Here is a 19,439-nt window from a genome sequence, read left to right on the forward strand (position 1 = left end):
GAAAATATGAGTTAAACAGCAAACACTTAATCTTCTTGATAATACAGTAACAATAAGGCTGTGTCTACACTGCAACTTTTTGCAGCAGAAAATATGCTAGTGAGGGGATTCATTAGCGTGTGTCGCGATGTCATTAGCATATTTTCTGCCAATTCTTTTTGCACAAGGGGTTTTGCGCAAAAAGAAGCAATGTAGCTGCTTCCGTTTTGCACAAAAAAAACCCTTTTGTGTAAGATCCTTATGTCTCTCCGGGCATGAGGATCTTGCACAAAAGGGGTTTTTTTTTTGGTGCAAAACGGAAGCAGCTACACTGCTTCTTTTTGCGCAAAAACCCCTTGTCCAAAAAGAACTGGCATAAAATATGCTAATGACATCGCAACTCATGCTAATGAATCCCCTCACTAGCATATTTTCTGCCACAAAAAGTTGCAGTGTAGACACCGCCTAAGGATATAATCTATCTTCTTGAACATTAGTAATAAAAGGTTCAGGACAAAGTATATTATGAAATATCATCATGGATACAATATTATTTTCTGTCTCATTAGACATCTGCTAAATGAAAAATGACAAAGCTAACTCAAATATAATGACATTTGTTATGCTAATTGCTGTAGTATGCTTTATACTGTTGTGGCAAAGTCAGGCCAGAAGGCTGCAATGAAGTGGGAAAAGGCAGTCCTAGAGTGGTAAAAGGTCCAATCCCCCCATTAAACAGAAGTCAGTTACTGCAGGTCAATCAGGATCAGCTTACAAGAGGTTGTTTCAAGCAGAGTAGGAATAGCTGAGACAGGGCTACCTTGGATCAATTAGGGTCAGGTGACTGCACTCCAGGCCTGCCTGAGACCTTTTTAAAGCTTCAGGAGGAGAGGTTGGGCTCCCTATGCCAGAGGAAGGCCACAAGCCTAACCTTCTGCTGAGGGTGAGGCCCATCTTGCCAAGAGGAAGGAGTGCAGAGTCTGGCAAGGGAAAGAAGGGCCCTTGCCACAAAGTCTATTAAACTAATTTACATACTTCCATAAATATACACCATGTTTAATACTCACAGGGCCCTGTTTTTGCAAACCATTACAGTACTTGTGATCATCGCCACAGACAAACTATTCCCAGGGGATTCCTCATCTAATTGGACCCACAGATAATACAAGTTTGTTGCGCCTAAGGAGTATAATGATCAAACATCTTGGCTGTGTCTACACTGGCATGAATTTCCAGAAATGCTTAAAACAGAATAGTTTTCATTATAAGTATTTCTGGAAAAAGAGCGTCTACATTGGTAGGCTGCTTTTCCGGAAAAGCCCTTTTTCTGGAAAAGCATCTGTGGCCAATGTAGACACGCTTTTCCGGAAAAGACTACTGGGCTGTCTACACTGGCCCTTTTCCGGAACAGTGTTCCGGAATAAGGACTTATGCCCGAGCAGGAGCAGCGTAGCTTTTCCGGAATTGTGGCTGATTTTGTACAGTAGAGCGTCGTTGCTTTTCCGGAAATTCAAGGGCCAGTGTAGACAGCTCACAGCTTATTCCGGAAAAGCGGCTGATTTTCCGGAATAAGTGGCCCAGTGTAGACACAGCCCTTGTGTGTAGTTGCTGTTAACTATGATAGTAATTAATGTGTAAATACTACAGCACAATTACTAACTGAAAGTTACTTGAGTGGGAATGAAATGATATGAAGTATCAGCTACAAAATAACTGCAAATCAAACTCAGGTCCTGGCAGTTAATCCAAGTCTGAATAGTTCTTTTAAAGCTGTAACTCAGTTCATTACACTCTTTTAGTGAAAGGAGGAGTTCATTTTTAAAACAGATTGGCATTTTTGTCTATGGCCTCAATTTATATGGCAAATAAACAGCAAAACATATCAGTCTGCTTAAAACTACAGCTCATGTTCCATTCGGAAAAGCAGGAAGGAAATTGGTGTTATTGGAGATAAATTCAGCTACTTCACTGAAACCATGTGGATGACAATTACTTGAGTCATTACAAGGGCGGTCCAGAGAGCTGAAAAAACACTTGGTACCCTACCTGATCTGCTAGGTGGATCTCTTACTGGAGGAGGAGGCCGCTCATTTGGAGGGGGAGGAAGAGGGCCAGAACGACCTGTTCCAGGCAAGCTGGAAGCAGAAAGAGAACCTAGAGAGAGATTCCTTTGTGGAAGACGTGGCATGTCATCATTTCCACTTGAAATGGGTGGAACTGGAGGTAAGCCTGGCCTATTTGGAGGCAGGGGTGGAGCCTGAGAGAGATTAGATGGCCGAGGCGTGGAAGGAACAGGAGGTTTACTGTTCTGAGGTGGTGGAGATGGAAAAGTAGTTTCCCGACTGAGGAGCGGCCGATTTCCTGTTGGAGGCAGCGGCGGCGGCGGCGGCTTGTCATCTGTTGATTTGCCAGGAGCAGGAGGAAGGGGAGGTCTGTTAGAGAAAGAAGGTGAGGAACTTGGAGTCGATTGGCGAATAGATCCTCCAAATCCTGTATTTCTGTTTCCTGGGAAAGATGGAGGGATAGGCCCTGCGCTTGTTTGCCTGTTTACTCCTGGCACAGCAGGGGATGCTCTGTTATGCTGAGCGGATGGAATGGGTCTTGGAGTATTTGGAACAGGAGGAGGCCCTGTATCCAGTTTGGAACCAAAATCAGGTCTCGGAGGTGGCATTCGGTTTCTCTGTGGTTCAGGAGCGGTACTTCTTTGTCCCAAAGGGGACGGCCCCGGAAATCTGCCCACGGCACTTGGTGGTGAAAAAGGCTTGGCAGATGTTGTTCTTCCTCCTGGTGGCAGCATGGGAGGTCTGTTTCCTCCAGAATCTGGAAACACAAGCGAAAGAAATACTACTCCCATCGGGATAAAAAGCTGGGCAATAGCCAAGAGAAGGTAAAACACATTGTGAAAATGGGCCAAACCTTCAAGTCTTTAGTCAGATGCACTGGGAATTTTGTACTGGGCATAAGGACTGACTGAAGTCTGCAGGATTTGTCCCATAAGGATACTCAGTGGGTGATTTAAATTAATTATTTGTAGCAATGGTGCCAAAGTAGCCATTATGTTCAGTCACAGGAGGACCACATATAAAGGATACTCATGACAGATTAGAGCAGTGGTGTTCAATCTTTCCTGACTATTGTACCTCTTTCAGGAGTCTGATTTGTCTTTCATATCCCATATTTCACCTCACTTAAGAACTATTTGCTTACAAAATCGGATACAAAAAGACAACAGTTTCATAGCCCACTATTACTGAAAAATTGTTTTCTCTCTCATTTTTACCATATGATTATAAAATAAATCAACTGGAATATAAATATTGTAATTATTTTTCAGAGTATAGTACGTAGGGCAGTTTAAAAGAAGGGCAGATTAAAAGAAGTTTTAGTTTGTACTGACTTTGCTACTGCTTTTTATGTAGCCTGCTGTAAAACTAAACAAAATCTAGATGGTCCCCATGAAGACCTTTGCATACTCCCAAGATACTAGTCCACTGGACTAGAGCTATTATGGACCATTGCTAATGATATAATTGGATTTATTTTCAAGCTTTCCTGATGCATCCAACAACAGCAAGGAAGAAAGAAAATATCCTTGAAAAATCCGAGGAACAATAATTTTGGGTTTTCAACATGTGAGCAAAAACATCTGAACGGTCAATCAATATTTGACCACTAAATAAATAAATAAATAAATACAGACAGACAGACCGATAGATAGAAAAAATGCTTCCATTTCCCTCTCTCCCTTCTATTTTTATGGATTTGCTTGGGTTTCTCTGAAAAGGCAGTTTTGCAGTTGAAGGAACACTGGCCTATTATGCTGAGAATCTTGGATTAAGACAACTTCTAAACCTTGGATTAAGGCTAACATAGATAATGCCACCTCTGAAATACAGTGTTGTGTCAGCAAGTTAGATCTAGAATGAATAAAGGCAACTAATAGCCAGGGGTGGCACCGATTGCGCATTCCGCCTGGGGCGCCAGCTGCTGGCAGCCCACCTCGGGCTGCCCCTGCTAATAGCATCCTAAGTACACATTTAGGTGGAGCCATTACATCTCCTAAAGCCCAATCCTTAGTGCTGACTGTCAAACCCTCAGTTTTATAAGTCTTGCCTGGTGCTTTGTTCCATGGTGCACTCTTCAGCTCATTTGAAAACCTGTGCAATGCAGAAGTGTGTATGCCCAGCTAATGTATGACAATTTACACAACAGTCAGATGGGATATTCGCCACATACCTAAACAGGTACATTTTGCCCCCTTAGTGTGCTTTCCAGTCTAGGAGGTCTAGTTTTCCTAGGGCTTAAGGAAATTCTAGCTTGGGATCTTCTTGATGCTCCATTTTCAGGGTGCAGCAATGGACTGGATCTGGCCTTTATTACTTTACACAGAAAGTAGTCTCAATCCCTTGGATTTTTATTTCTCAGTAATAACTTTCAGGGAGAGTGGAGAAGGAAGGATTCTCACTTCTCTCCCTAAATATTGCTATATAAAACATAGCACTAAGGATGAAATAAACAAAGCCAAATTTAAGTCTGAAACTGCATTTCTTAACTCCCTTCCTTGTACCTAGTTACTCAAGGGATGGCCTTATTGGCTATAGAAACTGAAATTCAGAGGCACAAGAGTGAATACTGGTTTTCTTTTGAGTTTACTGTGTGGTTAGAGTTTAAAATTAGCCCCTTAAAATATTTTAGTTGTACTAGGTTTACATATGTTTGGAGGCCTTCCCTGAGCCAAAGAACTCTTGCTTATTTTATTACTCTTGTATGAATGTTTTTGTAAGTTTATCATTTAGATGGCTTTTAATATTGTCAATTGAATTAATAGATCTAGGAAATTTTCCTTACCAGTATCTCGATTCACTGCAGATCTAAGTTTTGGCATTCCTGACTGGAACAGGCCTCCTAAGCCAGGTGGTCCGCCACCACCGCCGCTGCCACCGCCACTGCCTCCACCATAGCCACCACCACTTCCTCCACCACTGCTGCCGCCAAAGCCGCCGCCGCCACCACTTGATCCTTTTGGTTCTGTTGAAACAAAAATCAGAATTTTTAAATACATAAACCAATCATTTCCATAGCCTCTCTCCCCCCCCTTTCTTTTCACTGTCTTAGATAAAAGGGTTATGAAGCAGGTAAAACCTAGCAGAAGCTGGGACTACACTAGGTAGAGATAATGAGAATTCCATGTGGCATTCAGCTGCCACTTCCATGTTGGGCTTCCAACCCCTTGCCCCTGTCTTGCCTTTGTCCTTCTCTACTATGCATCTATAAGCAACCTAAAACTTGGGGAAGAGGGGTCCTTCCTGGTGGTGGTCTGCCCAATTTAGAGGCCTGGAGAGTGTACAAACCTCAGGGGATCAGTGATTTGTTTTTACACTGCTTTTGGTATGGTCTAGAAATGGACTGACTGGATTTTAGCTTGTTTTCCTAACAGGCAGCCATGGTTATAATATAAAAATGCTTCTGTACTGTGACCATGACAAATATTGTGACTCCATGACTGAAATGGCACAAAGTATTTTCCCAGTTCTAAATAAAGGCAAGGGACTAATGTAGAGAACCATGGTGCAATGAGCAGGTCATAGGATTGGCCATCAGGAGACCTAGGTTGTGTTCTCTGCTCTCTCACAGATGTATATATATGAACTTGTATTTGCTTGTATTTTTCAGCCATAAACAGGCAGTCCCCAGGTTACGTACAAGATAGGGACTGTAGGTTTGTTCTTAAGTTGAATTTGTATGTAAGTCGGAACTGGTACATATTGTAGGGGAAACTCTAGCCAAACATTTCTCTAGAGCTCAGTTTTATTCTCCCACACCTCACTTCCCTCAGTCCTTTATTCTCAAGCTGAGGTGTCTGCTGAGAAAAGCCGCTCCGCGTCTCCCTGGTCTGCTGGGGGGGGTGGGGGGGGGGGAACGCTAGCTTCGCGTCTCCCTGGTCTGCTGGGGGGAAGCAGCTAGTGCGGGGTTGCCTCACCCCGTGTGTAAGTAGGGATCCGATGTAAGTCGGATCCATGTAACCCGGGGACTGCCTGTACTGTAATATGGACACTTTGTCAGAGCTGATAAAGTACCAGTGCTTCTAACACTCAACCTGGGTGTTCAGCCAAAGCTCTCATCTTCCTGTCCCAACACCAAGATGCAGTTTCTTTTGTAATTATTAAAACAGCCAAACATTTCATATTAGTAGTGGGAGCAGATTTTTTTATATGCTGCTCTGAAATTAAGAATATTTTCTATAGCCATCTAAAGTAGTTCTTTAAAAAAAACAAACAAAAAAACACTGCAGTCTGCCTTTAAAATAAGCAGTACTGCAAACCTTGAAAGCAAACTTCCCTCTACCATTAAGCATAGTTCTACCAATTACAATTTTCTATAGGTTTACCAGAATTAGAACACAAATATACACATATTATAAACAGTAATTGATATCTCAAGTGATTTAAAACATGCACCAATATAGCAAAATTATTTATGATCATATTGCAACAATTTATTTTGCCTGACCATCCTGGATCTTTTCATGTGCTAATGATAAAAACAACTGTAATTTTGCATATTAACTCATCATTCATTAACTACATTCAGATAGTACTTACTGTCTAGGATAGGGCCACTTCTATCATTAGTAACAGCTTTCTTTAGTTTTTTTCCTTTACTAATATCAGATAAGAGAGCATTTCGCCCTGATTGTTCAGACTTGCTTAAGGAAGGCTTTTCGGTATTTGCCTGCAAAATGAAACAACAAACAAATATACAAAACTGAAGCGTCCTGCTTACGTACAGTGTATAATGGATACCTCCATTTACAAGCCAAATGCAGTAAAACCATTTTTGTGTCACAAAATCTCCCTCTTTCAAATGCAGCACTGACAGCAGTTAGCTTTGCAAAGATTCTGGTCCCCCAGGACCCATTGCCACATGGAGGGTCTCATTTGAAAAACAGTCCTCTCTTCCATCCAGCATTCAGAGTTCAAATTTGACACATATGAAGCTAAGATGGATGTGTACCTTTTTCAGAAATCCCAGTTTAAAAATATAAAATTGAAACGATGGAAGAAAAAGGTTGCTATTTAGAACAAGGGTATCCCCCCAAACCTATCGCTGACTTGCACAGAAAGATTGAAGTTCCTAGAAAAAAAAATATCACACCAAAGTACATAATATCCAAATACCGGATATCTTGGGAATGAAACTAAGGATTTGACTACTGTTTTTATTAAATATATCTATAAAATATTGATCCTCTACTTCATAGCATCATAGAATCCTAGAACTGGAAGGGACCTCGAGAAGTCATCAAGTCCAGTCCCCTGCCTTCACAGCAGGACCAAGCACAGTCTAGAAACATCCCAGGCCTTTCTGATTTCCACTCAAGGTTTTAGGCTCTGCTTTGTCTTTTCAGAGTGTCATTTTTGCATGACCCTTTTTGGATACTGACGTAACATGTTGAAGGGGAAAAAAAGAGAGAGGAAATGTTTTGTATTGTTATACAAGAGTCCCAAATCTTTCCAGACATTTCTAAAGCTTCTCAAGATTGAAAGGGGGAAGGGGAGGGAAAGGAGGGAGGGAGAAAAACACACCACATTACTCATTCAGATGTAATTTATTGCATTAGATATCTCCCCTACTTTGATCCATTTCCTTGCAAAACTACCACTGAGGAAAGACTGCAAAACCCCCCCACTGTTTTGAGATCATTTAATGCCCATTGAAAGGGGTTCCTGATGTGCCAGCTCAGTAATATGGACATTTCCCAGAAAATGGCAACAGCAGCCACAGAGACGGTGCAGAAGGCTTCTGCACCTTGTGTGTGTCATGGCTTCCAGGAGCAGCACAGAGGAGAAATAGGCAGGGAATGATCCCGAGTCTTTGTTCATAAAATAGGAGGCTCCATGAGGCCATGGTTGTCAACCTTCTCCATAGGATGGCCTCATGTTACAACAGAAAAAAAGTTTCATGAACCACCTCCTATGTAGCTATAATGACAGAAGATGGTCACAGCCTCCTGAAATAGGGCTTTGACCCCATATTGAGACACCATATATGAGACTAACCCTCCTGTGCGGAGGAAAGACAGACATACACAGCAGATGTGGACAGCAACGGACTCCTTGGGAAGGAGTAGCAACACTGCTAGTACTCCTGCAAGGGGTGTATTCTCCCACCACCCTTACCTGAATCCCAATACACAATTATGCACAAAGGTCCAGAATTTGCCCCTTAGATATGACTCACATGGTAGATTGTAACAACATTTATTCTAAATGTATATTTCATAAGACTACTTCTAAGTTGAAACTTACCACTGCAAGAGTTGGGGGAGGCGGAGGAGCTGGAGGGGGAGGGACAGGCATGGTCTACAGTTGAACTTTTTCCAATATTGCTATGAAACCTGGAACAACAACAACGTACAGTAAAGTCACAAATCTAACTCCTTATTCACACTTTATCCTCACTGCTGAACCAGATTTAACAGCTACGTTTTCCAAGTATAAATCAGCGTTAGAAGAATATTTCATGTTCTAAACTTTGACAAGAAAAAGACACATGTATTAGCAATGGTGACATACATAATCTGGGGTCCACACAAGATCTCAGTAACTTGCAAAAATGGTAATTCCAGATGAGATCAGGCAAGGATGCCTTGTTATCAGGCAATACCATCAAAACATAGATGCAATGTGTAGGAATTCAGTTGTGCACCGCCTGCTGATGGACTTTATTCAGTACAACTTGCTCTGATGGCAGGCACTTGGGAAGTGCAGTAATGCCCAAGCAAAATGTTGATTGAATCCCATGACATTTTCTCCTGAGCCAGCACTTCAGGATAAGTCTTAGATGCTTGCAGGGATTTTGCTGTATGAAAATTACACTTTGAAAACACACCACTGGATATTAGAACTTCTAAATTCCTACTTTAGAAAGGATGCAGTCCCCGAGGAGCCATTTAAACACTGATGTCTGCAAGTATAGTACTGCTACCTCTATAGCTTTATCAAGGGCTACAGGGAAACACAAGGCTCATGCTCATCCCTGAATAAAGACTCAATTTAGCTGCACTGACCTTGGATGAGCTCCAGGAAAGTACTGTGCCTCTTCCCAGAGCCCGATTTACTCTCCGGGACTGGAATGGGGCCGACAGAAAGTATGCCCTGGTCTACACTAGGGAGTTATTATTTTGAAATAAGGGGGGTTATTTCAAAATAAGCAGAACGTCCACACTACCAAGCCCATTATTTCAAAATAACAGGCTGGTTAGTTCAAAATCTGTATTCCTACTTCCCTGGGGGAATAAGCTTATTTTGAAATACCTATTTCAGGAGTTATTATTATGAAATAAGTTATTTCAAAATAATTTCCTACTGTACACGTGCCCTACGTTACTTCATTTCTTTTTGGGAGCACTTACTCCTTGTGGTGTGCCTGGCAAGCTACGCTGGCTGGCGAGTAGTATACACAGCCCCGGCTTCTCCCACCTGCCTCTTCACAGAGTGAGAAACCATCAGTCTGGCCTTGCAGTCTAGGCTGCCCTTACCTGGCCATGCAATCGAGGCCTTATTTCCATGTATGGCTGGGTAAAGGGCAGTCTAGCCCAAAGCATTTGGGGATGTACAAGTGTGAAGACGACATATAAATGCAAATTATTATCATAACAAAAACCTAGGCTTCACAGTGTAACATATGTTAGAAAGAAAAGTCTCAACAGCATAGATTGTGATGGAACTGCTTGGCTGGCCTGTGTCAAATACACACCGTTAGGGTTCTGGTGTGGAGGGCCCTCTACTCTATTCGCCTTAGTTGAGCCTCACCATCTATGATGATACTTATAGCCATGCTAGCTGGGTATGCGGCATCTGTACTCTAGAAGTATGTCTACACTTACAGTGGCACATACTGTTTCAGCTGCTGAGGAGACTCCAATGGCCATTAGTAATATGTGCAACTATGGAGTTTTGACATCTCCAGTGCAGGCTGTAGCAACAACAGCAGCAGATACAAACAGAACTAGTTTCAGGCAGGTTAGGCTTCTAATTTCATGCTCAACCTCATATTCAGCTACTTTTAATAATCCTCTAACAACCTCTTTTGGTTAAGAGTTCTAAAACCTTATCTCAGTCGAAACATCTCCTAACAAATACAACAACCTCCCCTCACATCTTGACCTAAGTTAGCCATGTTGTACGTGAGTTATTAGAGCAGTGGTCTCCAACCTTTTCAACCACAAGATCACTTTTTCAATTTAAGTGAAATGTAAGATCTACCTTAAACACAAATACCTTTGCCCCACTTCCTTCTTGCCCCTTCGAGGACCTGCCCCAGCTCCACCCTTTCTCCGAGGCCTCACCCTGCTCACTCCATCCCCCTTCCTCACCTGTCCTGAGTAGGGTATTGGAGTGCAGACTCTGGTCTTGGGCCAAGGGCTTTTGAGTGTGGGAGGGGCTCCAGGCTTAGCCCAGGGTGGGAGATTGGGGTCCAGTAGGGTTTCAGGGTGCAAACTCTGGGAAGGAGTTTGGGGACAGGGGAACTCACATCTGGGCAGGAAGTTGGGTGTAGGAGGCGGCTCAGGGTTGGGACAAGGGTTCAGGAAGCAGGCTCTGGCTGGGCACCACTTATCAGAGACGGCTTCCAGGTGGTGGAGCAGTGGGGTTAAGGCAGGCCTACTCCTGCCCGGCCCTGCACCACTCCTGGAAGCAGCTGGCATGTACAGCAATGGCTCCATATGCTGCCCCTCATCTACAGTCACTGAGCCCACAGCTTCCACTGGCCACAGTTCCCCATTACAGATCAATAGGAGCTGCAGGCTGTCCGAGACAGAACATCAGAAATGGCTGCCTGTCGCAGGGAGCCATAGCCTGCAATACCTCTGAGGCTGGTATAGGGGGCTCTGTCTGTGAGGTGGAGTGTTTTCCATATAAGGGCGTGTAAATTAATAATCTTCCCCTGCTCGCTCCACCCATTGCAGGGAAAGATCAGCCAATGGGCTGACTTGTGCTCAGGCCTGCTACTCCACCCACTGCAGCAAAAACCATCCTATGGGGTGATAAGTTCACAGGCAATAAAACAGGCAGGCAGCCCCTCTTTCACGGGGGATTCACATCGAGTGAACGCCTGGTCTGATCACCCAGACGCCTTGCACCCCCCTCTCTCGAGTCTTACTGAGCGTACTCCGAGTTGGTCGACCCGAGTGGAGACAGTTTATGAGCATGTGACTGGTACTTGTGTTCCTGATGTCTCCAGAACTGGTATAACCCCTCCCCCCCCGTCATCATCCCTATCCTAATTGATTTTTTAGTTGTTGTCCTTATTGCTTGTCAAGTGACAGTGGTTAAAAAGTTACTAAGTTAGTTTATAAATAGTTGTGGTTTAGGGTTTTTACTGTTTCCTTGTATAAAGTTGTGTAAATAATCAGCACTATGAACAATACCAGTGTTAATTCAACTGTTCCTAACCCCTGGGCAGTTATTGGGAATTATTGTGATTTAGAAAAGCCTCAGGGAATTGTTTTGTGTTGTCTGGCAATCTGTTTAATTTTTGTTCTGATGATTGTCTGGCGCCATCAAAATAAAATCAGTTTGTGCTTTTTAAAACCCCCAGTTGTGGTCTTATCCTTTCCAGCATCCTTTCGAACCTCGTGTATTACGGGGACTGACACAGGAGTGGTGTCTGCAGGCAAGGACAGCATGTGAAGATCCCCTGCTCTGCCCTTCTCAGGGGCTGCAGGGACATGCCACCCACTTCCATGAGCAGCAATTACCACAGGGATAATGACTCCAGCCACCACAGGTTAGGCGTTTTAGAACTCATAAGAGATAAATGAAAATTATGAAATGCACAGACCAATCAAAACCCAAAAGTAACACTTTACAAGCAGTAAAATTAGTAAAAACAATCTGCCCATGTATGTGTTGGGTCAGGAGGTAAGAGTGAAGAACAGTGTGTTTGTGAGAATGACAGAGACACACACAGAGTGTCAGAGATTTGCATGGTCAAGCTTCCTCCATCCCCTTCTCTCTGTGTGTTTTTGTTGTCAGTTCAAACAAATAGGCATTAATAGCACAGGGCAGTGACATACTTATATAGAATACTTAAAAGTAAGGGGAATCAGAATAAAACTGTCCACCGGCCTCCTTGATGACAGCAATATTGCCCACTGAGGTTATTCAGAGGAACACAAATCTTATTTTCTTCCCCCATACTTATTTTTGAAGTCTCAAAAGAAGACTTGAATAAAACCAAATTCTACTTATTTCAGCTCTACCTCATGCTAGCGGAATTGCCAACCCTCCTGGAATCAGCATCAACCTCCCAGTGACTGTTGAAATCAATCCTGGAGATTTTAATAGATTATTTTAAGAAATTGACATTATATCATCTTGGGAAAAAAATCTCCCAGAATAGCTTCAGTCATAGTTGGCAACCTTACATGATATATAGAATATGCTGATTAAAATCATATTCATGCTAGAAAAGGGAAGTTCAATTATCTGAGCTGTTTGTTAGTAACCATTTGGAGTCAAATCACCACTTCACAGTTCTGTAATATCTCAGAAATGACAAGGTTTAGGTGCATTAGGAAAAACTTGGTTAGAAATGGAGCTCTCTCAAGATGCTAGTGTGTTGCAAAGCAGAAAACTTATTTCCCTAGTTTTTTGTAAATTCATAAACAAATTGCAAATCCATGCTACAGAGAGGTGAGCAGAGAAGTTTACATAGGCCCCATGTAAGAATGTGCTTAACTTTAAACGTGTACTTTAGTCCCATTGATGTGCTTGTGTTTTCCGGAATCAAGATCATAAGGAATATTGCCTAAAGCAGGAGCAAACAAGATATGGTCTGCAGGCAAGATACAGCCCACCAACCCTTTGAATCCTGCCTGCGACATGCCTCGCTGGGACCCTCAGGCAGGGAGCAGCCCCCAAGCCACTCAAAGCCCCTGACTGTTCCATGTCTCTCCCACATCTCAGCTCTCCACCTCGGTCATCACCCAAGCCCTTTGCACCCCAGCTCACAGTTCCCTGCCAGACCCTGTACCCCCTCCTACACTCCTCTCTGCTGCACCCATACCCCCTTCCAGACTCTGCACTCCAATCTCCTGACCCAGGTCACAACCCCCTCCTTTACCCAAACTCCCCCTTCAGACTCCACACCCTCTCCTGAACACCAATCCCCTACCCTGAGCTCGCTTCTGTACCTCTGTCCCAGACCCTGTACCCCCTCCATTGAAAAATGTGACCCATGACCACTTACCAAAATATTGGCGAAGCCCCCAATCACAAATTATTATATAACCCTGGCCAAAAGTCTTCAACAAGGGCGGGAGGGGGCAGGGAGAGAAATGGCAAAAGAACACCATCAACTTGAAATCTAACTGGAGGAAGGGAAATGGAATTCAAAATAGTTTCAAGGTCTACTGCTGCCTCAGGACTCTGCCCACGTTTGTAGGTTTATATTCTCCTTTAAAACAAGTTTTTCCTCTCTGCTGCTGCTACTTGAGACACCAATGCAAATTAAAGGAGAAGCTGACTAACTTACTGAGTCTACAAACAGCACTGTCAAAGGCACACAAAGAAAGAAATTATCTTCAATCTTTGTAGTGACAGGAGTTACAGTACTAAGTGAAATAGTCCCAAAGAGAAGTAGATATTATCAATTGACAGTACCCCCGTAAGTGCTTAACATTTCTTTTTCAGACTTATCCATATTTTCAACTCTCATGCTCAAATAAAGTGGAACATAATCTATTCCTAATCTTAGCTTTCAAATTTTAAATATTGAATTTTAATATAACAAAAGAGCTAATTAAGACCTATGCAGTTGCCTTCAACTTCCTGTTAAAAAAAAAGTCAACAGGAAAATTAGTTCTTACAGCAAACCACAACCATCCTGTTTCTTAAGACAGCCTTTACACAGCTGCAGTTGCTTGCCCAGTTACTATGCCATAATACAGGGGAGGAAAAAAATGGTCTTGCTTTTTGCTTACAAGAAAAATCTTTTAACTGCTTCAGCTGAGTGAAATGGGAAATAATTTGTTTTCCTTATTTAAATGCTGTGGCAAAAGACTACCAAAGAATTTGGTTAAAAAACGGTGTATAACACCACCATTACAAATGCCCAGAGAAAGCATCTTTAGCAGAAGGAGAAATATACAATTCCTAAATAAAATGCATGCATGTAGGTAGCTCAAAGATAAATTAGTCCAATTACTTACTTACTGATCTATTCATGTTTCCTTGAAGACTGGTTGTTTATTTGTTACTTATTTCAACTATCCAGTTTTGCATAAAACTGTACTATTAAGTTACCCTTACTTTTTAATGGATCATTTTAGAATTTGTAAGCAGAAACTGGCTTCTTAAGAAATTCAAGGGGGTGGAAGTGAACCAAGACTGCAGGTAGGCCTGGAAGTTTAACAAATTCAAATTTCTAAGACCACTCCTTTCCCAAAACAGGCCTCTCCATTTTCCCAATCACACATTGTTTAGAAAAAAAGAAGGGTGGGGGGGAAGACGAACCACGCAGGAGGCAATGCCCTGCCTTCCTATCCTGCTTCTCCAGTGGCAAACGGTCCCCTTGGCTCTCTCCCATGTGTCTTCAGTGCCCCACAGGTAGAAGGCTAGAAGCTGTTTCTAAAGACTGGTTGAAGTGAGGCTTCTGGGACAGGTGGGAGAGAAAACAGGATGTGCAGGTTTGCTGCCAACAGCAGGGGAATGAGCTCAGGGAACTCCCAAGGGCGCGTGTTATGAAGCTATGCGAGCATGGGCTGAAATTCAACAATTCACCCAGACTTAGGCAGAGTGGGTTGGAAGCTTGAGGCAAGATTTTTTGCACAGCTCTCATCACATTAGACTACTGTTTGGCTTGCGTGTGGTTTTGGTTTCTGCAGGCCGAGTAAACAAAGAGCAAGCAAACAATCTTTTTTAAAGGCTTAAATAAATAAATTTAACTCGGAGGCTGAAGTGAAAAAATACCATCCATTTTGAAGCCTCCAAAATGCTATTAGATCAATGCAGTCAGTAGGGTTGCAGTCATTTCAGACTTTGGTCCAGTGTACCCCTCCATTTCACTGAAAAGACAACCGTGCAATGCTCTAGTATGACCTACAATTCACAGTTCTTTTCCTGTACTTTAGCTAGGTGCTTTTATTTCACTTAGCAGCCATTAGAAATAGAGGATATGGCTTTTGTCAGATAAATTGGCAAAAAAAAAAAAATCAGGGGTGTGTGTGGGTGTGTGTATGTAACATTTATCAAAATAGAGGGAGTTATGACATTCTTTTGGTGTTACTTTTTTCCTATCTGCAGCTCACACTGCAGTTTTATACCAAAAACCAATTGTCCATCCTTGTAATCCTGACTCATCACTGGCATAGGTACATTAACTTTTGTACACTATAGTCCAGGTTCTTTCCTTCCTTTATTGTGAGCAAATACCAACATGCTTGATCTATAACCGGTGTGGCCAACCTGCGCCTGAAAAAGAGTCACCATTTACCAATGTACATTGCCAAAGAGCTACAGTAATTTCTGAGCAGGTGAGGAGGTTAGTTAAACAGAAATTAAAAGGCACAGTGACTAGAGCCAAATCCCTGAAAGCTGCATGGAAACTTTTTAAAGACACCATAATAGAGGCCCAACTTAAATGTATACCCCAAATTAAAAAAACATAGCAAAAGACCTAAAAGAGAGTCACCGTGGCTTAACCACCATGTAAAAGAAGCAGTGAGGGACAAAAAGGTATCTTTTAAGAAGTGGAAGTCCAATCCTAGTGAGATAAATAGAAAGGAACATAAACACTGTCAAATCAAGTGTAAACATGTAATAAGAAAAGCAAAAAAAGATTTTGAGGAACAGCTAGCCAAAAACTCAAGAAATAACAAAATGTTTTTTAAGAACATTAGAAGCAGGAAGCCTGCTAAAAAGCCTGTGGGTCCCCCTAGATGATCGAGCTATAAAAGGAGCAATCAAGGACAATAAAGCCATTGCGGAGAAACTAAATGATTTCTTTGCTTCAGTCTTCACGGCTGAGGACGTTGGGGAGATTCCTGAATCTGCACCGTCCTTTGTGGGTGATGAATCTGAGGAACTGTCCTGGATTGAAGTGTCATTAGAGGAGGTTTTGGAACAAATAGAAAAACTTAATGTTAACAAATCTCCGGGACCGGATGGCATTCATCCAAGGGTTCTAAAAGAACTTAAATGGGAAATTGCTGAGCTATTATCTGTGGTTTGTAATCTATCCTTTAAATCGGCTTCCGTACCTAATTACTGGAAGGTAGCCAACGTGACACCAATATTTAAAAAGGGCTCTAGAGGCGATCCTGGCAATTACAGACCGGTAAGTCTAACTTCAGTACCGGGCAAATTAGTCGAAACAATAGTAAAGAATAAAATTGTGAAGCATGTAGAAGAACATAATTTATTGGACAAAAATCAACATGGTTTCTGTAAAGGGAAATCCTGTCTTACTAATCTATTAGAGTTCTTAGAAGGGATTAACAAACATGTGGACAAGGGGGATCCAGTAGATATAGTATACTTAGATTTTCAGAAAGCCTTTGACAAGGTCCCTCACCAAAGGCTCTTGTGTAAATTACATGGCCATGGGATAAGAGGGAAGGTCCTTTCTTGGATTGAGAACTGGTTAAAAGACAGGAAACAAAGGGTAGGAATAAATGGTAAATTTTCAGATTGGAGAGGGGTAACTAGTGGTGTACTCCAAGGGTCAGTCCTGTGACCAATCCTTTTCAACTTATTCATAAATGATCTGGAGAAAGGGGTAAGCAGTGAGGTAGTAAAGTTTGCAGATGATACCAAACTGTTTAGGATAGTCAAGACAGAAGCAGACTGTGAGGGACTCCAAGAAGATCTCACCAAACTGAGTGATTGGCAACAAAATGGCAAATGAAATTTAATGTGGATAAGTGTAAAGTAATGCACATCGGGAAAAATAACCCCAACTATACGTACAGTATGATGGGGGCTAAATTGGCTATGACAAATCAGGAAAGAGATCTTGGGGTTATCGTGGACAGTTCTCTGAAAACTTCTACACAGAGTGCAGCAGCGGTCAAAAAGGCAAATAGGATGCTAGGAATTATTAGGAAAGGGATAGAAAATAAGACCCAGAATATCTTACTGCCCCTGTATAAAACTATGGTACGCCCACATCTTGAATACTGTGTACAGATGTGGTCTCCTCACCTCAAAAAAGATATTTTGGCCTTGGAAAGGGTTCAGAAAAGGGCAACTAAAATGATTAGGGGTTTGGAACGGGTCCCATATGAGGAGAGGCTAAAGAGACTGGGACTTTTCAGTTTAGAAAAGAGGAGACTGAGGGGGGATATGATAGAGGTCTATAAAATCATGAGTTGTGTGGAGAGGGCTGATAAAGAAAAGTTATTTATTAGTTCCCATAATAGAAGAACTAGAGGACACCAAATGAAATTAATGGGTAGCAGGTTTAAAACTAATAAAAGGAAGTTCTTCTTCACACAGCGTGTTGTCAACCTGTGGAACTCCTTGCCAGAGGAGGCTGTGAAGGCTAGGACTATAATAGAGTTTAAAGAGAAGCTGGATAAATTCATGGAGGTTAGGTCCATAAAAGGCTATTAGCCAGGGGATAAAATGGTGTCCTTGGCCTCTGTTTGTCAGAGGCTGGAGAGGGATGGCAGGAGACAAATTGCTTGATCATTGTCTTCGGTCCACCCTCTCTGGGGCATCTGGTGCTGACCACTGTCGGTAGACAGGATACGGGGCTAGATGGACCTTTGGTCTGACCCAGTACGGCCGTTCTTATGTCTCCTCTCCCATCTCCAGCATCTTTTGCCCACCAGCAGCCCCACCAATCAATGCCTCTTTTTCCTTCCCTGTGCCTCCTGCCCATTGCACTCAACTGTTTCCTGGCACTCAGGAGGCTTTGTGGAGGAGGGAAGGAGTGAGTGGCAATACACTTGGAAGAGGAGGTGGAGCCAGGAACTAAGCACTGGAAAACTGGCACCTGTTGCTACAGCCCCAGAGTCACTGCCTGAGCAAGGAGCTGCATATTAACTTCAGAAGAACCACAGGTGGCTCCAGAGCCACAGGTTGGCCACCCCGATCTATAACGGTCTATCACGGTGAGCCTGTATGAAGAGGAATGCACTGTAATTAGTTTCAGTAGTTGTATTTTGTTTGGTAAACATATTGACTCTCCCCCAACATGCAATAGATTAAAGATGTGCAGTGTATGATTTGTGCAGGGTTGTAACAAGGGTGAGGTGAGTGAGGCACTTGCCTTGGGCGTAGGGTTGCCAGATGGTTTAACCAAAAATACTGAACCCCTTCCCCCCCCCAAAAAAGAAAACACACTGGGAAAAAAATTCTGTTGAGAAAAAAAAAGGGAGGGGGGAAGAGATCAAAGTTGTTGAGCCTATATATATATATATAAATAAAAATTAAAAAAAAGATCAGCATGACTCCTTTAAGAAGAGGCTTTTTTGCCGGTGGCCATTTTGGTTTTCTGTTTCAGCCACAAGACAAGCCCCTGCGGAACCACGTAAGTGGGAAGGGGGGCAGGGGCAACCCAGGCAGGGACTCCAGGGGGCCTGGTGGTGGAGTTGCTGAGTGTGTCGTAGGGTTGCCAGGTGTCCAGTATTTTTGCCTCCTTGCAGGGGAAAGGGGGGAAAAATATCAGAATACACCAGACATTTTAGGTGTCTGGTATTTGCTGAATTTTGTTTTTAAACCAGACAGGAGGCAAAAATAACGGACTGTCTGGGTCAATACTAGACACCTGGGAACCCTACTTGGGCGCATAGCTGAGGGGGCACAGAAAAGTCAGCTACTATGCTGTCTTCGCTCATGCCACGTCAGCACCCGTCCGCGCTGAAGACGGTCTTGCCTCAGGGGCCAAATTAACTAGTTACGACTCTGGATTTGTGCATGATCAGCAAGAAAGATTTCGCTTTTAACAAATAGGAAGTATACTCAATGGCTGACAATTAGCATTTATGTAGTTTGGACTTTCAACCTACCGATGCAGTGTTGTTGTAGCGGTGTTGGTCCCAGGATAGCAAAGAGAAAAAGGTGGCTGAGGCAATATCTTTTATTGAACTAACTCTGACCAGCTTTTATTGGACCAACTTACTAGCCCAGAGAGCTAGCAAACAAGAGCAACAAACAGGAAAGTACTGAAGCAGACAGAGACAGCTACACTTACGAAACAAACATTCTCTAAACATAGGCCAACAAACCAACAACTCTCCTGTCCTAAACCCCTCAAAAAACCAACCACCACCCTCTCAGCCACATACACAAACAAAACCCCACAAGAGTAAAAAGAATGCTGGCAGAGGCCCAGCAGCAGAGATGGGGCTTTGCAAATTATTACACTGAATGCAACTGGTGTACAATTGGTGTGTCTGTGTGTGTAAAACTGGTGTGTGACAGGCACTGGTACTGCATGAGCTAAAAGCC

General features: G+C 42.8%; 1 protein-coding gene across 9 annotated transcripts in view; it reads right to left on the reverse strand.

Moving 5' to 3' along the window:
• Window positions 1–19,439, reverse strand: part of WIPF1 (WAS/WASL interacting protein family member 1) — a 92,109-nt gene that overhangs the window by 15,707 nt on the left and 56,963 nt on the right. For all 9 annotated transcript variants that reach the window (XM_075933663.2, XM_075933667.2, XM_075933661.2 and 6 more), the window contains 4 exons: window positions 8,289–8,377; window positions 6,582–6,711; window positions 4,828–5,007; window positions 2,026–2,799 (listed from right to left, as the gene is read on the reverse strand). In XM_075933663.2, the coding sequence (XP_075789778.2) occupies window positions 2,026–2,799; window positions 4,828–5,007; window positions 6,582–6,711; window positions 8,289–8,339 (1,135 nt within the window). In that variant the 5' untranslated portion in view covers window positions 8,340–8,377. The remainder of the gene's footprint in view (window positions 1–2,025; window positions 2,800–4,827; window positions 5,008–6,581; window positions 6,712–8,288; window positions 8,378–19,439) is intronic.

This window comes from Pelodiscus sinensis, chromosome 7 (assembly GCF_052426305.1).
Source record: "Pelodiscus sinensis isolate ZL-2025 chromosome 7, ASM5242630v1, whole genome shotgun sequence".
Lineage (NCBI taxonomy): Eukaryota > Metazoa > Chordata > Testudines > Trionychidae > Pelodiscus > Pelodiscus sinensis.